At 45.7% G+C, this 22,062-nt stretch overlaps 1 protein-coding gene across 6 annotated transcripts in view; it reads right to left on the reverse strand.

The window, feature by feature from the left end:
* Window positions 1-22,062, reverse strand: part of UNC13B (unc-13 homolog B) — an 837,582-nt gene that overhangs the window by 703,303 nt on the left and 112,217 nt on the right. For all 6 annotated transcript variants that reach the window (XM_033936000.1, XM_033936018.1, XM_033936037.1 and 3 more), the window contains one exon: window positions 12,104-12,221. In XM_033936000.1, coding sequence (XP_033791891.1) covers window positions 12,104-12,221 — 118 coding nt within the window. The remainder of the gene's footprint in view (window positions 1-12,103; window positions 12,222-22,062) is intronic.

Consider the following 22,062-nt stretch of genomic DNA (forward strand, 5'->3'; position numbering starts at 1 on the left):
ATTGGCTGAGTGGCAGACTTCAGAGGGTGGTGGTTAATGGTACCCTCTCTAAAACATCGGAGGTGACCAGTGGAGTGCCGCAGGGCTCAGTCCTGGGTCCACTCCTTTTCAACATATTCATAGGGGATCTGACTCAAGGGCTTCAAGGTAAAATAACACTATTCGCCGATGACGCCAAACTATGTAATATAGTAAGTGAATGCAGTTTACAGAATTATATGGCGCAGGACCTGCTTACATTGGAAAGTTGGTCCTCAAACTGGCAGCTAGGCTTCAATGCTAAGAAATGTAAGGTCATGCACCTCGGAAGCGGAAATCCATGCAGGACGTACTTCTTGAACGGAGAAACTTTAACTTGGACTTCAGCAGAACGAGATTTAGGAGTAATCATCAGTGCAGACATGAAAACTGCCAATCAAGTGGAGAAGGCTTCATCTAAGGCAAGGCAGATATTGGGTTGTATCAATAGAAGTTCCGTCAGCCGAAAGCCTGAAGTCATAATGCCGTTGTACAGGGCCATGGTGAGACCTCATCTGGAGTACTGTGTGCAATTCTACACTCTCGAGGAACGTAGGGAGAGGGGAGACATGATCAAAACATTTAAGTACCTTACGGGACGTGTCAAAGTGGAAGATGATATTTTCTTTCTCAAGGGACCCTCGGCCACAAGAAGGCACCCACTCAAACTCAGGGACGGAAAATTTCATGGCGACACCAGAAAGTATTTCTTCACAGAGAGAGTGGTTGATCATTGGAACAAGCTTCCAGTGCAGGTGATCGAGGCAGACAGCGTGCCAGACTAAGAATAAATGGGATACCCATGTGGGATCCCTACGAGGGTCAAGATAAGGAAATTGGATCATTAGGGCATAGACAGGGGGTGGGTAAGCAGAGTGGGCAGACTTGATGGGCTGTAGCCCTTTTCTGCCATCATCTTCTATGTTTCTATATTATGTTTCTATGAGGAAGATGAAAAATGGAATTGCTAAACTAAAAGATGCTGAGAACCGATATGTGGAGAGTGATGAGGAAAAAGAAAATGTGCTAAACAAATACTTTTGTTCTATGTTCACAGAAGAAAATCCTGGAGAAGGACAGACATTGTCTGGCAAAGTTACACGAGAAAATGGAGTAGATTCTGCACCGTTCATGGAAGAGAGTGTTTATGAGCAACTTGAAAAACTGAAGGTGGACAAAGCGATGGAACCAGATGGGTTCCATCCCAGGATATTGAGGGAGCTCAGAGAGGTTCTGGCAAGTCCTATTAAAGACTTGTTCAACAAATCTCTGGAGACGGGAGTGGTTCCTGAGGATTGGAGGAGGGTGGATGTGGTCTCTATTCACAAAAGTGGTCACAGGGGTGAAGCAGGAAACTACAGGCCGGTGAGCCTCACTTTGGTTGTTGGAAAAATAATGGAAGTGTTGTTGAAAGAAAGGATAGTGTACTTCCTTGAATCTAATGGGTTACAGGATCCGAGGCAACATAGCTTTACAAAAGGTAAATCATCGTGCCAAACGAACCTGATTGAATTTTTTGATTGGGTGACCAGAGAGATGGATCGAGGACATATGCTACATGTAATTTACTTAGATTTCAGCAAAGCCTTTGATATGGTTCCTCATAGGAAGCTGTTGAACAAACTTGAAGGACTGAAGTTAGGACCCGAAGTGGTGAACTGGGTTAGAAACTTGACTGTCAGACAAACGCCAGAGGGTGGTGGTTAATGGAAGTCGCTCGGAGGAAGGAAAGGTGAGTAGTGGAGTCCCTCAGGGTTCGGTGCTGGAGCCGATCCTGTTCAATATGTTTGGGAGTGACATTGCCGAAGGTCAGAAGGAAAAGTGTGCCTTTTTGCAAATGATACCAAGATTTGTAACGGTGTCTACTCTGAAGAGGGAGTGGAAAATAAGAAAAAGGATCTACAAAAGTTAGAGGACTGGTCTAATGCCTGGCAACTAAAATTCAATGCAAAGAAATGCAGAGTAATGCATTTGGGGATTAATAATCAGAAGGAACCGTATATGCTGGGAGGAGAGAAGCTGATATGTGCGGACGGGGAGAGGGACCTTGGGGCGATAGTGTCCGAAGATCTAAAGGCGAAAAAACAGTGTGACAAGGCAGTGGCTGCTGCCAGAAGGATGCTGAGCTGTATAAAGAGAGGCGAAGCCAGTAGAAGGAAGAAGGTGTTGATGCCCCTGTACAGGTCATTGGTGAGGCCCCACTTGGTGTATTTTGTTCAGTTTTGGAGTATTTGGCGAAGGACGTAAGAAGACTTTAAGCGGTCCAGAGAAGGGTGACAAAAATGATAGGAGGCTTGCGCCAGAAGACGTATGAGGAGAGACTGGAAGCCCTGAATATGTATACCCTACAGCAGGGTGTCCAACCCGCAACCCACGGGCCGCATGCGGCCCCGTGGTGAATTCTGTGCGGCCCCGCTCACAATGCGGTGTTTTCCTCTGCCGGCTCCCTCTTCCGTCTAGCTGTCGCGTTTGCTTAAAGCCGCGAGCAGCGGATCCTATGTGCCTCTTGCAGCTGATCCGGAAGTGTTCCCTCTGACATTGCGACATCAGAGGGAACGCTTCCAGATCAGCCGCAGGAGGCACATGGAAGACGCTGCCCGCAGCTTTGAGCAAACGCTGCAGGCAGAGCTTTTGCTCAAAGAGCCACAAGTTCAGTGCCGCCTGTAACTTCAGCCTGATCCTGGGGAACCCATAGTGACCGAACATCAACGCAGCCACTGAGGAGGAGCTGATGACCCTGCCGAGGGTAAGCCAGGCCGGGGCAGCTGCAGGTGGCACATGCACCCATCGAGCCTTTCCCTGGCGTGCACAAGTGCCAACCCTTGCTGCGCATGGCCATGTGGAACATGCAAGCTGCTCCATGGACAAGGTCAACACCCCAGTGCTCTGCTTGACCCTGCTGGAGAACGGGTAAGGGATCAGCAGTATTAAGTAAATGCTTCACTTGGCCCCGAGGGGTAATTTGGGGGTGAATGCTGCGCTGCTGATGGGTGTGTGAGGGGGGAAGAAATGCTGCTTCTGCACAGGGAAGGGAAGGGGGAAGAGAAATGCTGCTGCTGCTGCACTCAATTGGGGAGAGGGAAGGATGGAGAAGGAAAAGGGAGAGGAATGAGAGATGTCAAGTCCATGGGAGGGAGAGAATCCAGGGCATGGGAGAGGAGGGAAGGAGACAGATGCCAGGCCAGGGGGAAGGAAGGAAGGAGAGGGGATGCCAGATAATGGAGGGGAAGGGGAAGTTGGAAGGAGAGGAGAGATGCCAGGGCATGGGGGGATGGAAGGGAAACCAAGGAGACAAAGGCCAGACCAGAGAGAGAAGAGGTGCCACAGATGAGGTATCAGGGCATGGGGAGGGAAGGAAAGGAGAAGAAAGATGTCAGAGCATAGGGGAGGGGTGGAGACAGAAAAATGGAGAGGGGGTGAAGCTGAATTGAATCATATACAAAGGAGAAAAAGGGCACAGGATAGACAGTATATGGAAGGAGCATAGAAAGAGGGAAGATATATGGAACGGGGAGAGAGCAAACAGAGAAATGGAAAGGGCAGAGAGAGAGAGAGAGAGAGCAGTGGATGGAAGGAGCTGATGCTGCATGGAAGACAGAGAGAGGACAGATGCTGTCTAGAAAGAAGAGAGTGAGGATAAGATGATTAAAGTAAGTGGGATTTGTTCAGAGATGGGGTTTTTTTTGGGTGGGAGGGTAAACTAAACTAAACCTTAAGTTTGTATACCGCATCATCTCCACAGAAGTAGAGCTCGACACGGTTTACAGGAATTACAAAAGAAAGGAACTCCAATGGGAAGAAGAAGAGCTTGGTAAAAAGGGGAGAAAGAAGGTACTAAGTGAAGAGGAGAGGGAGGGAGTGGTTACATTTTAGAGAAAAGCCCAGTTTTCAAATGTTTTCTGAAGTGTTGGAGGGAGGTCGCACTCCGGAGAGGGGCAGATAAGCTGTTCCACAGCTCGGTGATCTTGAAGAGGAGGGATGTTCCAAGTTTTCCTGTATGGGATATGCCTTTTAAAGAGGGGAATGATAGTATGAATTTTTGAGAGGATCTGGTGGAGTTAGGATTCGCGGAGAGCCAGGATAGTGGAAACAGGGGAGGAAGGTATTAAAAGAAGTACCAGATTGGATGTGAGGGGAGAGCTTATGGGACCAGAAACAGAGGACAGAGATATGGTAGGCAATAGTTTGAAGGGAGAGAAGTTAGACCTGGGGTAGTGTGGAGGAAGAGGGAAAGAGATACTTGAAGGGAGAACTGTTGGGAAGAGAAAGACAGAAATGGTGAACCTGGAGAAGGGAGGCAGGCAGGCAGGGGGAGAGATGGGATGGGGGACAGTTGGGAAGAGAAAGGGAGAGAAGTTGGATCTGGGGATGGGAGGGAGAAATGTTAGGCCTATGGATGGAAGGCAGAGATATACAGCATCTCTCTCTTTTTTTTTTCCTCCATTTCATTACTCAGCATCAAGAGGGGAGGGAAGTAGAAAAACAGAACAGAGAGGGAGCAAATTGTTGGACCATGGAGATAGAGGAGGAGAAATGTAACCATGGGAGGGCAGGAGGGAAGAGAGCTGGAATAAGATGATGCTAGGGAATAGAAAGAAAGGGACAGCATTATTGCCTGACCAGTGGAGAGAGGGAGGGGGATTCTGAAAGTGGTGAGCCATGTGGATGAGGTCAAAATGGAGATGACAAGATGAATGAGAGCAGTGAGTACAGTGGCAGAAATGTGGTAATGGGGAGTAGATAGAAGGGAATAGGAGGCTGGGAAAGGAGTGAGATGGAAAATGGGAGAGCTAGAGACAGAGAAGATTGAGAATTGAGAGAGATAGCTGAACATTTAAAAAGAAGAAGGGTGTGAAAGAAGGCAAGATTTGAGTAGACAGAGGCAGAAAAAAAAAGTTAAGAAAGCTGAAAGGGAGAAATCAATACGTTGGAGACAGGCAAAAGAAGGAAATGGAACGAGAGAAGAGGAGAATAAAAATGGACAGCAGACACTGGAAAGAGAATTACTTGAAAATAGAGAAAAAATAGAAAGAGAAACTGGGAACAAGATGATGGAAAAACAAAACATCCAGTCAACAAGGATTTTATTTTGAATTTATTAACTGGAATATGTTAGCTTTGGGATATGTGCATCACAATTATTTTTGTATTCAGTTGATTTGGGGGAGGGATGAGCCTAAAATTAGTGGATGGGCACCAAAGTTTCTCCCTGCCTGAGTGCAATTTATAAATACTTGTGCTAGTGGGGATTCCAAAGCCCTGCCAACTGAAGAGATCTTCCTCCAGTCTGGCAACTCAAAATCTCCAAGCTTTGCAGCCAATGGCAATATCCTCAATATCATGCATGCATGAAAGCCAAAGGGGGGACAGGGAGGAGGGAAGGCAGCAGCTCTGCAGTATTGCTGCCAGCTGCAGAACTTGGGAAGTTGGAGGAGGAGGAGGTGGCTGTCAGTTGGTGAAGCTTGGGGATCCCTACTAGCTATAACAGGGGAGATATTCATTTTGAGGGAGCCTAAGCTCCAAGTGGGAAGCCCAAAAGAGCAGTAATATTTACCCTGATTAAACAATCTTCCACATGTGCTCCTGACAGCTGATTCAGCATCCCCACTCTGATGAGGCTCACCATAGCTGTAATAGAAGTGAATGGGAGAACCAGGAGCGCACATCCCTGCTCATCAGAGTGGGCATGTGGAAGCCTGTGGTTGCTCCCACTGTCAGCGGTGCACGTGGAGGATCATTCAATCAGGGTAAGTATTACTGCTTCTTAGGATTCCTCTTCAGTGTCCCTTTAATGAAGGTTTATTATTAGATACATACATCTTCTATATTAGTGATTGCAAATTTGGGACCTGCTCAACCTTTTTTTGGCTCATTGGCTATTGTTAGTGTTTGTGCGGCCCCAGAAAAAAATTTCAGCCAATGCGGCCCAGGGAAGCCAAAAGGTTGGTGCCCTAGAGGAAAGGAGGGACAGGGGAGATATGATTCAGACGTTCAAATACTTGAAGGGTATTAACGTATAACAAAATCTTTTCCAGAGAAAGGAAAATGGTAAAACCAGAGGACATAATTTGAGGTTGAGGGGTGGTAGATTCAAAGGCAATGTTAGGAAATTCTACTTTACGGAGAGGGTGGTGGATGCCTGGAATGCGCTCCCGAAAGAGGTGGTGGAGAGTAAAACTGTGACTGAATTCAAAGAAGCATGGGATGAACACAGAGGATCTAGAACCAGAAAATAATATTAAAAATTGAACTAAGGCCAGTACTGGGCACACTTGCACGGTCTGTCTGTATATGGCCATTTAGTGGAGGATGGGCTGGGGAGGGCTTCAATGGCTGGAAGGGTGTAGATGGGCTGGAGTAGGTTTTAACGGAGATTTCGGCAGTAGGAACCCAAGCACAGTATTGGGTAGAGTTTTCTCAACTTTGGAATGATCTTCCATTTCTTTTAAGGAGTTCCGGCTCACTTCAATTTTTTGCAAATCTTTAAAAACTACTTTATTTGCTAAACACTTTGAAAATTAATTTCCCGAAATTTAGTCTTAGTTTTTATGTTTTTTATTTGTTAAGTTAATTATTGTAAACCGAGTCAAGGTTTCTTAGACTGATGACTCGGTATATAAAGTCAAGCCTTAGATTAGATTAGAACTGAAGGCCAAATCAATATGGCCGCCCGCAAAAAGCAAACTATATCCAGAAAAGAAGTTAAATGCTTACTGTGCAGCAAACCACGAATTGCAGACAACGCAGACAGCTGAACCCAGAGAGAAGACCAGGCCAGGCCCCTATCCAAGCACTCCTGCAAAAAAAATCCAAGATGCGAGGCAAAGAAGGGCAAAAGGAAACCACCATCCCCGCGCAGCACAGCATCCATCCTCTAGCTGAACATCCCTGCATCAACTGAAGAACCAAGACACTTTGGTGTCGACACTCGTGGCCATCAGGTCCAGAACTGGCTGACCCCAAGCCTGCACAATCAACTCGAAGACTGCAGGTCTGAGACACCACTCTCCGGGATCTAGCACGTGATGACTGAGGAAGTCCGCCTGGACATTTTCCACCCCTGCTATGTGGGAAGCCATGATGTCCTGAAGATGAAACTCTGCCCACACCATGAGCAGAGCTGCCTCCTGCGGCACCAGACAACCCCTGGTTCCCCTCTGATGATTGACATAAGCCACTGCCATGACATTGTCTGAGAGAACCCAAACAGATTTGCCCATCAACAACGTCTGGAATGCTAGCAATGCCTGCCAGATGGCCCTGGTCTCCAGAACATTGATCGACCAAGAAACCTCCTCCTGAGACCAGCAGCCCTGAGCTAAACAACCGAGACACTGAGCTCCCCAACCGAAGTGACGCGTCCGTGATAAGAACTGTCCACTGAGGCTGATCCAGACTCACCTCCACCAGATTGGAAGACTGAAGTCACCAACGGAGAATGCGACGCACTAACCCCTGAAGAGGAACGGAAGAGTCCAACTCGTGCACCTGGGGCAACCACCACTGAAGCAGAGCATGCTAAAGTGGGTGCATGTGAGCCCAGACCCACCAAACCACATCCAGGGATGCCACCTTCGACCTCAAGACCTGGCGAAAACCCTGGGCCCGAGGACAGGGGGGATGCCATCAGAAGATGAATCTGCAATTGCAACTTGACCACACAGGCCTCTGACAGGAAATCCTTCCCCAAGCTGGTGTCAAAAAGAAACCCAAGGTACTCCAGGCGCTGAGACGGAGCCAACCAGATCTTGAACAGGTTGATTGCCCAGCCCACGACTGCAGGAATTCCACAACCTGAGCCATAACCCAGGAGCTCTCCTGAAAAGTCTTTGCTCTGATCAACCAGTTGTCCAGATAGGGGTGAACCAGAATGCCCTCCTTGCGCAAAGCGCCACCACATCCACCATGATCTTAGTGAATGTCCACGGAGCCAGTCCAAAGGGGAGAGCACAAAACTGGTAGTGCCGATCCAAGATGGCAAAGCAAAAGAATTGCTGATGGGAGGTGCAAATCGGAACATGCAAGGTCACCATCAGATCGAGAGAGGTCAGAAATTCCCCCGGCAGAACCATCAGAATAACAGATCTCAGGGTTTCCATAAGAAAAGATGTTACATGCAAAGCCCTGTTGACCCTTTCAGATCTAAGATGGGCCGAAAAGTCCCCTCTTTCTTGGGCACCACAAAGTAAATTGAATATCTGCCTATGCCACACTCCTGCAGAAGCATTGGCACCACCACTGGGAGATCTAGCAACCATTGTAGTCTGGCGAAATGCCCATTTCTTCCATGCCACCTGACAAGGAGAAGTGAGAAAGCGATCTGGCAAGGAGCAGGAAAATTCTAGAGCATATCCGTCCCGAATCACTTACAGGACCCATCGATCAATCATGATCGCAGCCCACCCTTGGTAAAAATCTCACAACCAAACACCCACCGGATCCAAGGAAGGGGCCAGCAAAGAGTCATTGGGCCGGAAGGGCAGCAGGAGAACCGGCAGAGCAATCACGTCCCTCCCGAGCCACCAGACCGCCACAAATCGTCGCGTGAACCGCTAAGACAGAGACATCAAAATTCTGCTTAAGAAGAGAGACTCTAACCTACGCTGCTCAGAGTCCATTAAGGCTGAGATGCCCTCAATGTGTAAAATATGCCACTTTGCAATGGCAGAGACCACCAGGTCCACCACAAGCAACTTCAAGGTATCCCTATCCCCCTCCGGGATGGGATACAAGGTGGGCCATAGAATGCGCAAAAAGAAAGGTTGCCTCCGGCACTTTCCACTGCACAAGAATAATATCCCAAATATCCTGATGCATAGGAAAAGAGTGGGATGCAGAGCGTATCCCCCTAACTAGAGGGTCCACCACACATAGGGGATCCTTCGCGTTTTCCACAAAACACAACACCAAGGAGACCTGAAGAATAAGCTCCTGGAGCTCTTCCCACTGAAAAATGTGCATCACCGACGCATCCTCGCCAGATGGCCAATGGCATCTGTCCCCCCGTGATAATCCTGGAGATCTCCCAAAAGGTCCAGGTCTTCATCAATAGAAAACTGCTCCTCATATGCAAAATTACTGTCCCAAGAGACTCTCGGATGCTTGGACGACAGAGGAAGAGATGAGGACACAACCGGCGCTGAGGGGGGCTGAACCAGAGTGGCTGTCAAGGGAATCTTCCCCCACCCCACCCCCCGGGGCGGAAGCAGGACTCCCAGCCACCTGAAGATAAACCTTACAGAAGGCAAAACAAAATCAGAGGGAAAACCCCCTGGCGACCCAATGGGACTCCCTGCCACAGCAGGGGACCCAGCAGAAACCTGCCCCTGTGTCTCCAATATAGGGGGAAGGTCACCTGAGGCTACAGACGAGGTGCTTCCCACTAAAATCGGAGCAGAACCCACCAAAAATGGAACCCCCCTGAGGCCTTTAGCGGCTGAAAGGCCTGAATCGCCCCAGCCGCTAAAGCAGGCAAACCAGCAGCAGCAATAAGGGTGTCCCCAGGACCATCAGTAGTAAGGGAAACCTTATTTCCTTGACTGTCAGCATCTAGGAGAATCCCTGTGTGGGCAGCGAGGGAAGCCCGGGCTTCCCCGTTGTCAGCTGCCGGCATGCAAAGGGGATCCCTGGACACAGGCACCCGATGCTGACGAGGATTCCACTTCCTTCGTGTCTGGAGCACAATGAGCACTTAAGAACATAAGCATCGCCTCTACTGAGTCAGACCACAGGTCCATCATGCCCAGCAGTCCGCTCCCGCGGCGGCCCCCCAGGTCAATGACCTGTAAGTTATTTATTACTCTAAAGCATTTTGTATTGCATAGTACCCCTCTATTTGTATTTCCCTTTAAAAGTGCTCATTGTGCAATATGTGACCTAGATGTAAGAAAAGTGCCAGTTAACAAAGAAAAATCAATTACAAAGTACTGAAGGATCCCTTCAGACCAGCACTGCCTCAGGATTTTTTTTTTCAGAACAGACTCCACTGGCTATCTAAGCTAAATGCCTTGCCGGTATCGGTGGCAAGGTTTACAGCTGAGGCACCTCTACAAAAATATAGGGAGGTGGAGGAAAGGAGGGACTCAATGAAGCCATCAATGAAGCCATCAATGAAGACATCAATGAAGCCATCTGCGCAGTGCGCAGCAGCCTCGAAAAAAGCCAACAGGATGCTGGGCATCATAAAGAGGGGCATAACAACCAGGACGCGGGAAGTCATCATGCCATTGTATCGAGCGATGGTGCGTCCACATCTGGAATACTGCGTTCAATATTGGTCGCCGTACCTCAAGAAGAACATGGCAGTACTTGAGAGAGTCCAAAGAAGAGCAACGAAACTGGTAAGAGGGCTGGAACACTGCCCATACGCCGAGAGGTTGGATAGGCTGGGGTTCTTCTCTCTGGAAAAAAGGAGGCTCAGGGGAGATATGATAGAGACCTTCAGGATCATGAGGGGCATAGAGAGGGTGGATAGGGACAGATTCTTCAGGCTGAAAGGGACAACAGGTACGAGGGGGCATTCGGAGAAACTGAAGGGAGATAGGTTCAAAACAAATGCAAGGAAGTTTTTTTTCACCCAAAGGGTCGTGGACACCTGGAATGCGCTACCGGAGGAAGTGATCAGGCAGAGTACGGTACAGGGATTCAAATAGGGATTGGACGGATTCCTGAGGGATAAAGGGATCGTGGGATACTGAGAGAGGTGCTGGGATGTAACACAGGTATAGAAAGCTAACCAGGAAATAAGTATAGAAACCCAACCAGGTCGTGCATGTGCAAGACCGGAGGGTTAGGACTTCGATGGGAAGATAGGACTCAATGGGAAACCAAGGTGGCAAGGGGGCCCCTTCTAGTGATTCAGACAGGTCGTGACCTGTTTGGGCCGCCGCGGGAGCAGACTGCTGGGCAGGATGGACCTATGGTCTGACCCGGCGGAGGCACTGCTTATGTTCTTATGTTCTTAACTCATTATCCGTTGAGTGTGACACCCTGAGGTTGAGCAACCCCCAAACAGGGTACCCCAAGCTCAATCTGGCACAAGAACGAGGACAAGGAGCGCTAAACAAATTCCAACAGGCCTAACTAAGGGGAAACTGGCACAGCTCACCTTCATCTGCTGAGAGACCGAGCAAAGACTGATTTGCTAGAGGGAGCTACAGCTATTAATACAACTATCAAAGTTTGGTCTCAGTGTCCACCTGCTGGTCATAGTGAACTATTACCTCTCAGTGAAGCTATACAGGTCTGGAGACATGCTAAAGAAGGCCAGGTTCACAGTACTTTATCGAATTACTCAATATATATCACAAATCATATCATTTGCAAAAAAATAAGATAAAATCCCAGTTGCAGTTTCAAATACATCCAACTACTTAACAGCATTCATATCACCCCAGCCCCACCTTATCCTCTTCCACTTTCCCCACAATTCCTTTAAGCAATAAATGTACTTAACTTTAAGTGCTTTATAACCCCCTCCACTCTCCTCTCACATTGCCAAGATATTAATAAGTGAACTATGTAATTCTGACATTAATGAGTCAAGAAATGGTCCACATGTTTTACAAAAAGATTGAAATTTGAATTAGTATACCCATTCAGTCTGTCTTCCAAGGGTATATACCATTTTTTTTAAAATAAATAATTAAGGGATTTGGATTCTTTATAACAATGTTAGGCAACTTGTTTAAAATGAGAGAGAAACAGAGAAAAATGAAGGCAGATAAAGACCATATACCCTCTTTTCCCTTAAGAGATCTAACGTACTTATCCCAAGCTGTCTTGAATTCAGATACACTTTTCGTCTCCACCAACTCCATCTGGCCATTCCAAGCATTCATCATCCTTTCAGTGAAAAGTATTTTCTGAGGTTACTTCTGAATCTATCCTCTTTCAACTTCATCCTATGCTCCCTCATTCTAGAGTTTTCTTTTAAATGAAAGACTTACCTCATACAAATTTATACAATGTAGGCATTTAAAGAACTCAATCATAACTCTCCTCTACCACCTTTCACTTAAAGTATACATATTGAGATCTTTAACTTTGTCCCCATATTCCTTATGATGAAAGAATGCATACTAACCTCATCAGACTGTCGAATAGTCTTTAATGGGATCCACAATGTCCCCACCATCGTATCCCAAATCAATCCTTTGTTCCACATTTCTACAACCAGGCCAAGATCTAAACGGCTGATCTCACTTAGAGAAATCAAAAACAAGATCAAAATTTTAGACACAGTATTTTTAATTCAAAAATCATTACAAATATCAAAGTAACATAAAGGCAGATCAAGATTTTGTAGTGGCTATTCTAAATTTGCAATTCCTGCTTATCCTAATTTCCCCAATGCTAAAGATCTCCTCTGCTTGTCCCATGCTTTCTTGAATTACCTAATACCAAATCACTAGGTAAACTCTGCCATACATACACCATTCTCAGAGGGTCATTTTATTAAGGGAGCACCTAGTTAAGGCTCAAGTGTACCTAGATTACAGACATGAACAGAGGCATAATATTCTTAGTCTTGTTTACCATCCATTTTCTTTTTTTTTATTAACATTTTTTATTAATTTTTTCATATAACAAGTATATCATAAAGATTCATACAATTACCTTAAGTATACACTTGATATCTCCATAACATACTATACATACAACATATCTTATATAATCCTTACTACAATTTTAGATATCATGTAAAATTTAATAATTTTATCAACTATTATTCAATTATGAATCCCTTTCCCTCCCCTTATTTTGTTAGTTGCACACAATATAACAACTATTATGATAATTTATTTATTTATATTTTATGATAAAGAGAATAAACCTACCCCCCCTCCTTTATCAAGTATCTTATTATGGGGAAAAATTATATCAATCATTACAAAAATCTGTTAATGGTCCCCAAATCTTCTTAAACTTATCGATATATCCTTTTTGTGTTGCAAATGTACGCTCCATCTTATATATATGGCAAACTGAATTCCACCAAAAGTTGTAATTTAATCTGTCATAATTCTTCCAATTGTATGTTATTTGTTGAACTGCTACTCCAGTCAATATAAATAAAAGTTTGTTATTATTTGACGAGATTTGACTCCGAGTTCTCATTGCAGTACCAAACAAAATCGTATCATATGTCAAGGCTACCGGATTTTCCAACATCCATTTTCTAATAATTCCTAGCATCTTGTTTGCTTTTTTGGCTACCGCCACCACACATTGGGCAGAAGTCTTCATTATATTGTCTACAATGACACCCAGAATCTTTTCTTGGGTGCTAACCCCCAAGGTGGTAACTGTGATTTGGGTTATTCCTCCAAATGTGCATCACATTGCATTTGTCCACATTAAAATTTCATCTGCCACTTGGACTCCCAGTCTTCTAATTTCCTAATTCCTGCAATTTTTCCCACTCTTCATGTGTTTTAACAACTTTTTTTTTTTAACACAATTTAGTGTCATCTGCAAATTTAATCACCTCACTTGTTCCAATTTCCAGATCATTTATAAATAAGTTAAATAGCACCGGTCCCAGTACAGATCCCTGCGGCACTCCACTGTTTACTCTCCTCCATTGAGAAAAATGACTATTTAACCCTACCCCCTCTGTTTTCTATCCGATAACCAATTCTTAATCCACAACTGAATCCCATGACTCTAATTTTTTCAGTAGCCTCTCAGAGAAATGGGCAGAGAAATGGCAGATGAAGTTTAATGTGGAGAAATGCAAAGTAATGCATTTAGGCAGAAAAAAATAAGGAATACGAGTACAGAATGTCAGGTGAAACTCTGGGTAAGAGCGAACAAGAAAAGGACCTGGGTGTACTGATAGATAGGACCCTGAAACCGTCAGTGTAATGTACGGTGGCGGCAAAGAAAGCAAATAGGATATTGGGCATGATAAAGAATGGAATCACGAGTAGATCAGAGAGGGTCATAATGCCGCTTTATAGAGCAATGGTCAAACCCCACTTGGAATACTGCGTCCAACATTGGTCCCCCAACCTGAAGAAGGATATAAAACTGCTGGAGAGGATGCAGAGACGAGCAACGAAGCTAGTAAAAGGTATGGAGAAACAGGAAAATGAGGATCGACTTAAGAAACTGGGATTGTTCTCCCTTGAGAAAAGGAGACTGCGAGAGGATATGATCGAGACCTTCAAAATACTGAAAGGAATCGACAAAATAGAGCAGAAAAAATTATTTACATTGTTCAATTCGACACGGACAAGAGGACATGGAATTAAGCTAAGGGGGGACAAGTTCAAGACAAATATCAGGAAGTTCTGATTCATGCAGAGAGTGGTTGACACCTGGAATGCTCTCCCAGAGAAGGTTATTGTAGAATCGACCGTCCTAGGTTTCAAAAGCAAACTAGAAGCACATCTCCTACGAGAGGCATAGAAGGACATGGGTGACTAAAAATTACACCAGGTGTACACCTGGCAGGGTCTCCGCGTGTGCAGATCGCCGGACTTGATGGACCGAGGGTCTGATCTGGAGATGGCGCTTCTTATGTTCTTTCTGAAAAGGTACATACACTACATCAACTGGCTTGCCTTTACCCACAGGTTTATTCACACCTTCAAAGATGTCAAGCAAATTGGTAAGGAAAGTTCTCCCTTAGCTGAGCCTATGCTGACTATCTCATTAAATCATTTTTGTCTACGTGTTCCACAATTTTATTTTTTATAATTGTTTCCACCATTTTGCCCGGCACTAGAGTCAGGCTTACCGGTCTGTAATTTCCCAGATCTCCCCTGGACCCCTTTTTAAAACTCGGTGTAACATTTAGCTCCCGATAATCTCCAGAGTCCACTTCAAATGTGCCTGCCTTACTTTCAAGATCCTACACGGCATTCTCCCCCCTTTTATTCCTCTTTCTTGGAATTCCTCTAACCCCAATTCCACCAGATCTACCCAAAAACTGAAACTTTCCTTTCCCTCTCGAAAAGGCGTTTCCCTTGTAGGAAAACTAGGTTCCTCCCTCCCTTTCAGAATCACTGAGCTCTGGAACAATCTTACCTCCCCTCTTAGGAATCTGAGCTCCCTCCAAATCTTCCGTAAACATCTGAAAACCTGGTTATTTTCAAAAATGTAACTCTTCCTCTCTCTGGTTACTCTGTCCTAAATTTTCTCTTCATTTTGTCTTTTCCTTTCACTGGAGTTCCTTTCTACCCTAACCCTTGTTAACCGTGTCGAGCTTTGCGAATGTAGAGATGATGCGGTATACAAACCCAAGGTTTAGTTTAGTTTAGGTTACATTCAGATATTAACAGCAGGTCAGCAATTTCATGTTTGAATTATTTTAGTATCCTGGGATACATACAATCCGGTCTAGGTGATTTATCACTTTTTAACATGTCGATATGGCTTAGTACATCTTCCAGATTCACCGAAATTTCTTTCAGTTCCTCTGCATCATCACCCTTGAAAACCATTTCTGATTCAGGTAGATCTCTTACATCTTCCATAAAGACCGAAGCAAATAATTCACTGGCCCAAAAATGTGGATCCTGGTTCATATTCAAGCCAGCGCCCCCGTCCCAGAATTACTGTAGGCCACCACCACCAGGCTCTGCACCCTACCCTCCCCCTCCCTTCCTTGTCCATCGTACCTTCTCTGCCGATCCCTGGTGGTTCAGAGGTGCAGCTGGCAGGAGCAAGCTTTCCGTACTCCTGCCACGAGACCGGGTTTCTTCAGCCACTGAGCAGCACTGAGTAGGAGCGCAATTTAGCGCTGCTGCTTAGCACTGAGCAGCTTTCTTACTGGCTACCACAGCCAAAGAAACCCGATCTCGCGACAGCTGCTTAGCAGCGGGGCAGGAGCGCGGAAAGCTCATTCCTGCCCGCTGCACCTCTGGAATCTAAATCTAAATCTAAACCTTAGGTTTGTATACTGCATCATCTCTACATTCGCAAAGCTCGACACGGTTAACAAGAGTTAGGGTAGAAAGGAACTCCAGTGGAGGGAAGAGGCAAAATGAAGAGAAAATTTAGAAGACTAGAATAACCAGAGAGGGAGGAGGAGTTACATTTTTGAGAATAACCAGGTTTTCAGATGTTTACGGAAGAGTTGGAGGGAGCGCAGATTCCTAAGAGGGGAGGTAAGGTTGTTTCAGAGCTGAGTAATTCTGAAAGGGAGGGAAGAACCTAATTTTCCTACAAGTGAAACGCCTTTTAGAGAGGGAAAGGAAAGTTTCAGTTTTTGGGTGGATCTGGCAGAATTGGGGTTAGAGGAGTTCCAAGAAAGAGGAATGAAGGGAGGGAGAATACCGTGTAGGATCTTGAAAGTGAGGCAGGCACATTTGAAGTGGACTCTGGAGATAATCGGAAGCCAGTGGATCTTGGATAAAAACGGTGCGACGTGGTCGAATTTGCTTTTTGCGAAGATAAGCTTAGCAGCGGTATTCTGAATCCGCTGGAGTCTTTGAAGGTTTTTCTTTGTTAGGCTAAGGTAGATAGAGTTGCAGTAGTCCAGTCTGGAAAGGATGGTGGATTGGACAAGGACGGCAAAGTGTTTTTGGTGGGAACAGGATCTCACTTTTCTCAGCATGTGAAGGCTGAAGAAACATTTTTTTAATAGAGAGTTGAGGTGGTCGTTGAAGGAAAATGTAGAGTCAATGATAACTCCCAGAACTTTACTAGAATATTCAAGATGCAGAGTGGGGCCAGAGGACAGTGGGACGGAGGTGGGCAGTTGGTTGGGTGTATGTATGTTTAAGACTTGTAGCGTTGCTGAGCAGGTTCGTTTGTTCTGTGTGGGGATGTGTTTGAGATATTTATTAGATTTGAACCCACAACCCTAGGGTGCTGAGGCTGTAGCTTTAACCACTGTGCCACAAAGTTACTAACCTGTCTCAGAGGAGAAGCAGATATATATTTTCACAGATGGTTGACATCATCCACGGAACCTGGTACGGACACATACCAAGTGTACTGTCACTTTAAATTTTAAGGCACTGCCCATACTACAAACGCGCTGGTATATTCCGCCCAAAGTCAGCTCACAGGACCTGCAGTTCAGTAACAAAGCTAAGACACCAACTAGAAAGAGGTACGTGGGTTGTGAGAATATATACCTGCTGTCTTCGTAGAACACAGGCTACAGGTAAGTAACTTTGCATTCTCCGAAGAAAAATAGGTAATATATTCACATGTGGGGATCCCAAGCTGCCAGGATCATGCTTCTAGAAAGAGGGTTAAAGTAAACATGAGCCTGGAGAAACCAAAAGGGTTTGAGGGAAGTTGGCATCTAGAAAAAAAAATTAGCAGAACTGCTTGTCCAAACTGTCTCTTCTGGAGTTCTGCTCTAAACAGTAGTGTGAAGTGAAGGTGTATATCGAGAACCAAATGGCTGCTTTGCAAATGTCCTCAATAGGAGTGGAGCAAAAATGGGCTGCTGAAGTCACCATAGCTGGTACTTTATTTATTTATGTATGTTAGTATTTAACCACCACTTATAGCCTAAACGATTTACATTCAAATACTCAAGTATTTCTCCCCATTTGTCCCGGTGGACTTACATTTTGACTAATGTACCAGGACCAATGGAGTGTTAAGTGACTTCCCAGGGTCACAAGGAGTAGTGCTGGGCTTGAACCTGCAACCTCAAGGTGCTGAGGCTGTAGCCCTAACCACTAGGTCACTCCTCCACAGCCTTCAAGCATCAGCCCAGCCTGAATATACACTTCTCCCTCCGTATTCGCGGTTTTGATTATTCATGTTTTTTAGCTTGCTGTTTCCTCCTCCCCCCCCCAATTACATCAGCTTGCATAGAGAAATTGCCGATTCCAAGTGTTTACAGAGAAAAATTGCTAATTCCCAGCACATACTTCACCGTGTTTTGGCTCTCCTTCAGGAATAGGCCAGGTCTCCTACCATGTTATTTGCGGTTTCACCATATTCACGATGGTTTTTAATAGAAAACAATGAACATATGAAAAAATTATTCGCGGTTTTTCCTGTATTCACGGGTCTGTTAATCCCCTATCACAGCGAATACAGAGGGAGAAGTGTATGCAGAGGAGATACAGTCTGCCAGCCAAGTGTAAATGGTTCTCTTGGTCACAGGAACTCCAAGTCTGTTAGGGTCAAAAGCCACAAAGAATTGAGAGGTAGTTCTATGAGGTTTCGTGCAACCCAATTGCTAGAGCAGTGGTTCCCAACCCTGTCCTGGAGGACCACCAGGCCAATCGGGTTTTCATGAAGCAGATTTGCATGCCTGTCACTTCCATTATATGCAAAATCTCTTTCATGCATATTCATTAGGGCTAGCTTGAAAACCCAATTAAGAACATAAGAACATAAGAAATGCCTCTGCTGGGTCAGACCCGAGGTCCATCGTGCCCAGCAGTCCGCTCACGCGGCGGCCCAACAGGTCCAGAACCTGTGCAGTAATCTTCTATCTATACCCCTCTATCCCCATTTCCAGTAGGAATTTGTCCAATCCTTTCTTGAACCCCAGTACCGTACTCTGCCTTATAACGTCCTCTGGAAGCGCATTCCAGGTGTCCACCACACGTTGGGTAAAGAAGAACTTCCTAGCATTTGTTTTGAATCTGTCCCCTTTCAACTTTTCCGAATGCCCTCTTGTTCTCTTATTTTTCGAAAGTTCGAAGAATCTGTCCCTCTCTACTCTCTCTATGCCCTTCATGATCTTGTAAGTCTCTATCATATCCCCTCTAAGTCTCCTCTTCTCCAGGGAAAAGAGACCCAGCTTCTCCAATCTCTCAGAATATGACAGGTTTTCCATACCTATTATCAGACGTGTTGCTCTCCTTTGAACCCTCTCGACTAATGCCATATCCTTCTTAAGATACGGCGACCAATATTGGACGCAGTACTCCAAATGCGGGCGCACCATCGCCCGATACAACGGCAGGATAACTTCTTTCGTTCTGGCTGTAATACCCTTTTTGATTATACCAAGCATTCTATTCGCTCTCTTAGCGGCCGCTGCACACTGTACCAACGGCTTCATTGTCATGTCCACCATTACCCCCAAGTCCCTTTCCTGGGTACTCTTATTCAATAACATCCCTCCCATTGTATAGTTGTACCTCGAGTTTCTGCTCCCCACATGTAATACTTTACATTTTTCAATGTTGAACTTCATCTGCCATTTCGCCACCCATTCTTCTAATTTGTTCAAGTCCCTTTGCAACTTTTCGCAGTCCTCTGTAGTCCGAGCTCCATTAAATAGTTTGGTGTCGTCCGCAAATTTTATTATCTCGCACTTCGTTCCTGTTTCTAGATCATTTATGAAGATATTAAATAGCAGCGGCCCGAGCACCGAGCCCTGCGGGACACCACTCGTGACCCTCCTCCAGTCGGAGTAGTGACCCTTCACTCCTACCCTTTGTTTTCTACCCTCCAACCAGTTTCTGATCCATCTATGTACGTCTCCTTCCACCCCATGGTTCTTCAGTTTCCGGAGTAGACGTTCATGGGGCACCTTGTCAAAGGCTTTTTGGAAATCTAGATATATGATGTCTATGGGGTCTCCTTTGTCCATCCGTTTGTTGATCCCTTCGAAGAAGTGCAATAAGTTCGTTAGGCACGATCTTCCCTTGCAGAAACCATGCTGGCTGGTTATCAGAAGTTCATTTTTTTCAAAATGTTGATCGATGTTTTCTTTTATCAGTGCTTCTGCCATTTTCCCTGGAACCGAAGTCAGGCTCACCGGCCTGTAGTTTCCCGGGTCACCTCTTGATCCCTTTTTAAAGATGGGCGTAACGTTGGCTATCTTCCAATCTTCCGGGATCTCGCCTGTTTTCAGGGATAAGTTGCAAATTTGCTGCAGTAGTTCCGCTATCTCCTCCTTTAATTCCTTCAGAACCCTTGGATGTATGCCATCCGGACCCGGGGATTTGTCAGTTTTTAGTTTTTCTATCTGCCTACGAACGTCCTCAAGGCTCACTTCTATGGATGTTAATTTTTCTGCCTGACTTCCGTTGAAGAATTGCTCAGGTTCCGGTATGTTGGACGTGTTTTCGTTTGTAAATACAGACGAGAAGAACATGTTAAGCCTTTCTGCCACTACCTTCTCCTCCTTCACCACTCCCTTCCTGTCTCCGTCGTCCAGCGGTCCCACTTCCTCTCTAGCCGGCTGCTTCCCTTTAACATATCTGAAGAATGGTTTGAAATTTCTTGCTTCCCTGGCTAGCCTCTCTTCATACTCTCTTTTGGCTTTCCGAACCTCACGGTGACATTCTTTTTGATGCTTCTTGTGCTCTTTCCAGCTCCCCTCAGTTTTGTCCTTTTTCCATTTCTTGAATGATTTTTTCTTATTGCCTATCGCTTCCTTCACTGTTTTGGTTATCCACGCCGGGTCTTTTGTTCGATTCTTTTTACACCCCTTCCTGAATCTGGGGATATACAGATTTTGCGCCTCGCTCACCATGTCCCTGAAGAAGGACCAGGCATGATTTACCGTTAGCCATGTTTTGGAAGTGTTCCTAAGTTTCTTCCTTACCAATTCCCTCATTGCTTCGTAGTTTCCTTTCCTGAAGTTAAAAGTTGTCGCAATGGATCTCTTGCCTTTTGACACTCCTACCTCAACCTTGAACTTGATCATATTATGATCGCTGTTTCCCAACGGTCCCACTACTTCTACTTCCTTTGCAGGTCCCCTTAACCCATTTAGGATTAGATCCAGAGTGGCATTTCCTCTCGTCGGTTCTCTAACAAGCTGTTCCATGAAACAATCCTGTGTAGCTTCCAGGAATTTTGTCTCCCTAGCGCATTTCGAGCTTCCAAGCCTCCAGTCTATCCCAGGGTAGTTGAAGTCTCCCATAATAACCGTGTTGCCGCTTTTGCATTCACGCTTCATCTCGGCTTCCATTTCCTCATCGATATCTCTGGTTTGCCCCGGTGGGCGATAAAACAGGCCCATCTTTATTTCAGGCCCTTTCCTTCCCGGTATTTTAACCCATAGAGATTCCGGCTTGCTGGCCGTCTCTGCTGTGTCCATTTGTGTGGATTGTATGCCTTCTTTTATGTATAGGGCTATTCCACCTCCTTTTTGTCCTGTTCTGTCCTGGCGATAGAGCTTGTATCCCGGTAGTGCTGTATCCCATTTGCTTTCCTCATTCCACCATGTTTCAGAGATTCCAATGATGTCGATGTCTTCTGCGTTGGCCAAGGCTTCTAGTTCCCCCATTTTGTTTCTTAGGCTCCTTGCATTAGCATATATGCACTTTAGATCCTGGTATTTTGCTGTCCTCCTTTCCTTTCCCTGTGCTTCGGTCCATATTTTCTTCTCTTTTGCTGCAAGACATTGTAACCACTTCTTCTGGGTTAGTCGACTCCTGTAGTTTGTCCCTTGTTCCTTCCCAGCCATTTTTCCCCTCGGTATCTTCACAGGATACCGTCTTCCGAATCGTCGACCCTTTGTCAACTGTCGGCTTTCCCCTTCTTCTTAGTTTAAAGCCTGTTCTATTCCTCTCTTGACGTTGTTTGCTAGGAGTCTAGTTCCTGCTGCGCTCAGGTGCAGTCCATCTTTCCTGTATAGCTTGCTCTTGCCCCAGAACGCCGTCCAGTTCCTCACGAAGTGGAATCCTTCTTCCTCACACCATCTCCTCATCCACGTATTTATTGATTGTAGTTCCTCCTGCCTTTTCACATCTGCCCTCGGTACTGGTAGGATCTCAGAGAACACTATCTTCTGGGCTCTCATCTTCAGCTTCCTTCCCAGAATCTTGAATTGTTCTAACAGCGTGCTTCTTTTGTAGTCTCTCCTGCTGACATCGTTCGTCCCGATGTGGATCACTACAGCGGTCTCTTCTGTCTCCGCCCCTTCCAGGATCATTTCAATTTTGTCCCCGATGTCCTTGGTTCTTGCTCCCGGAAGGCAGGTCACCAGTCGGTCCTCTCTCCCTCCTGCTATGTGGCTGTCCACATGCCTAAGGATCGAGTCTCCCACTAGGATCGCTGACTTTCCTCTCTTCAATTTTCGCTTCGGTCTCAGGTCAATGTCCTCAATGTACTTCACTCTTTCTTCATTTGGGCCTCGACTAGCCAAAATCTCCC

This window comes from Geotrypetes seraphini, chromosome 1 (genome assembly GCF_902459505.1).
Source record: "Geotrypetes seraphini chromosome 1, aGeoSer1.1, whole genome shotgun sequence".
NCBI lineage: Eukaryota > Metazoa > Chordata > Amphibia > Gymnophiona > Dermophiidae > Geotrypetes > Geotrypetes seraphini.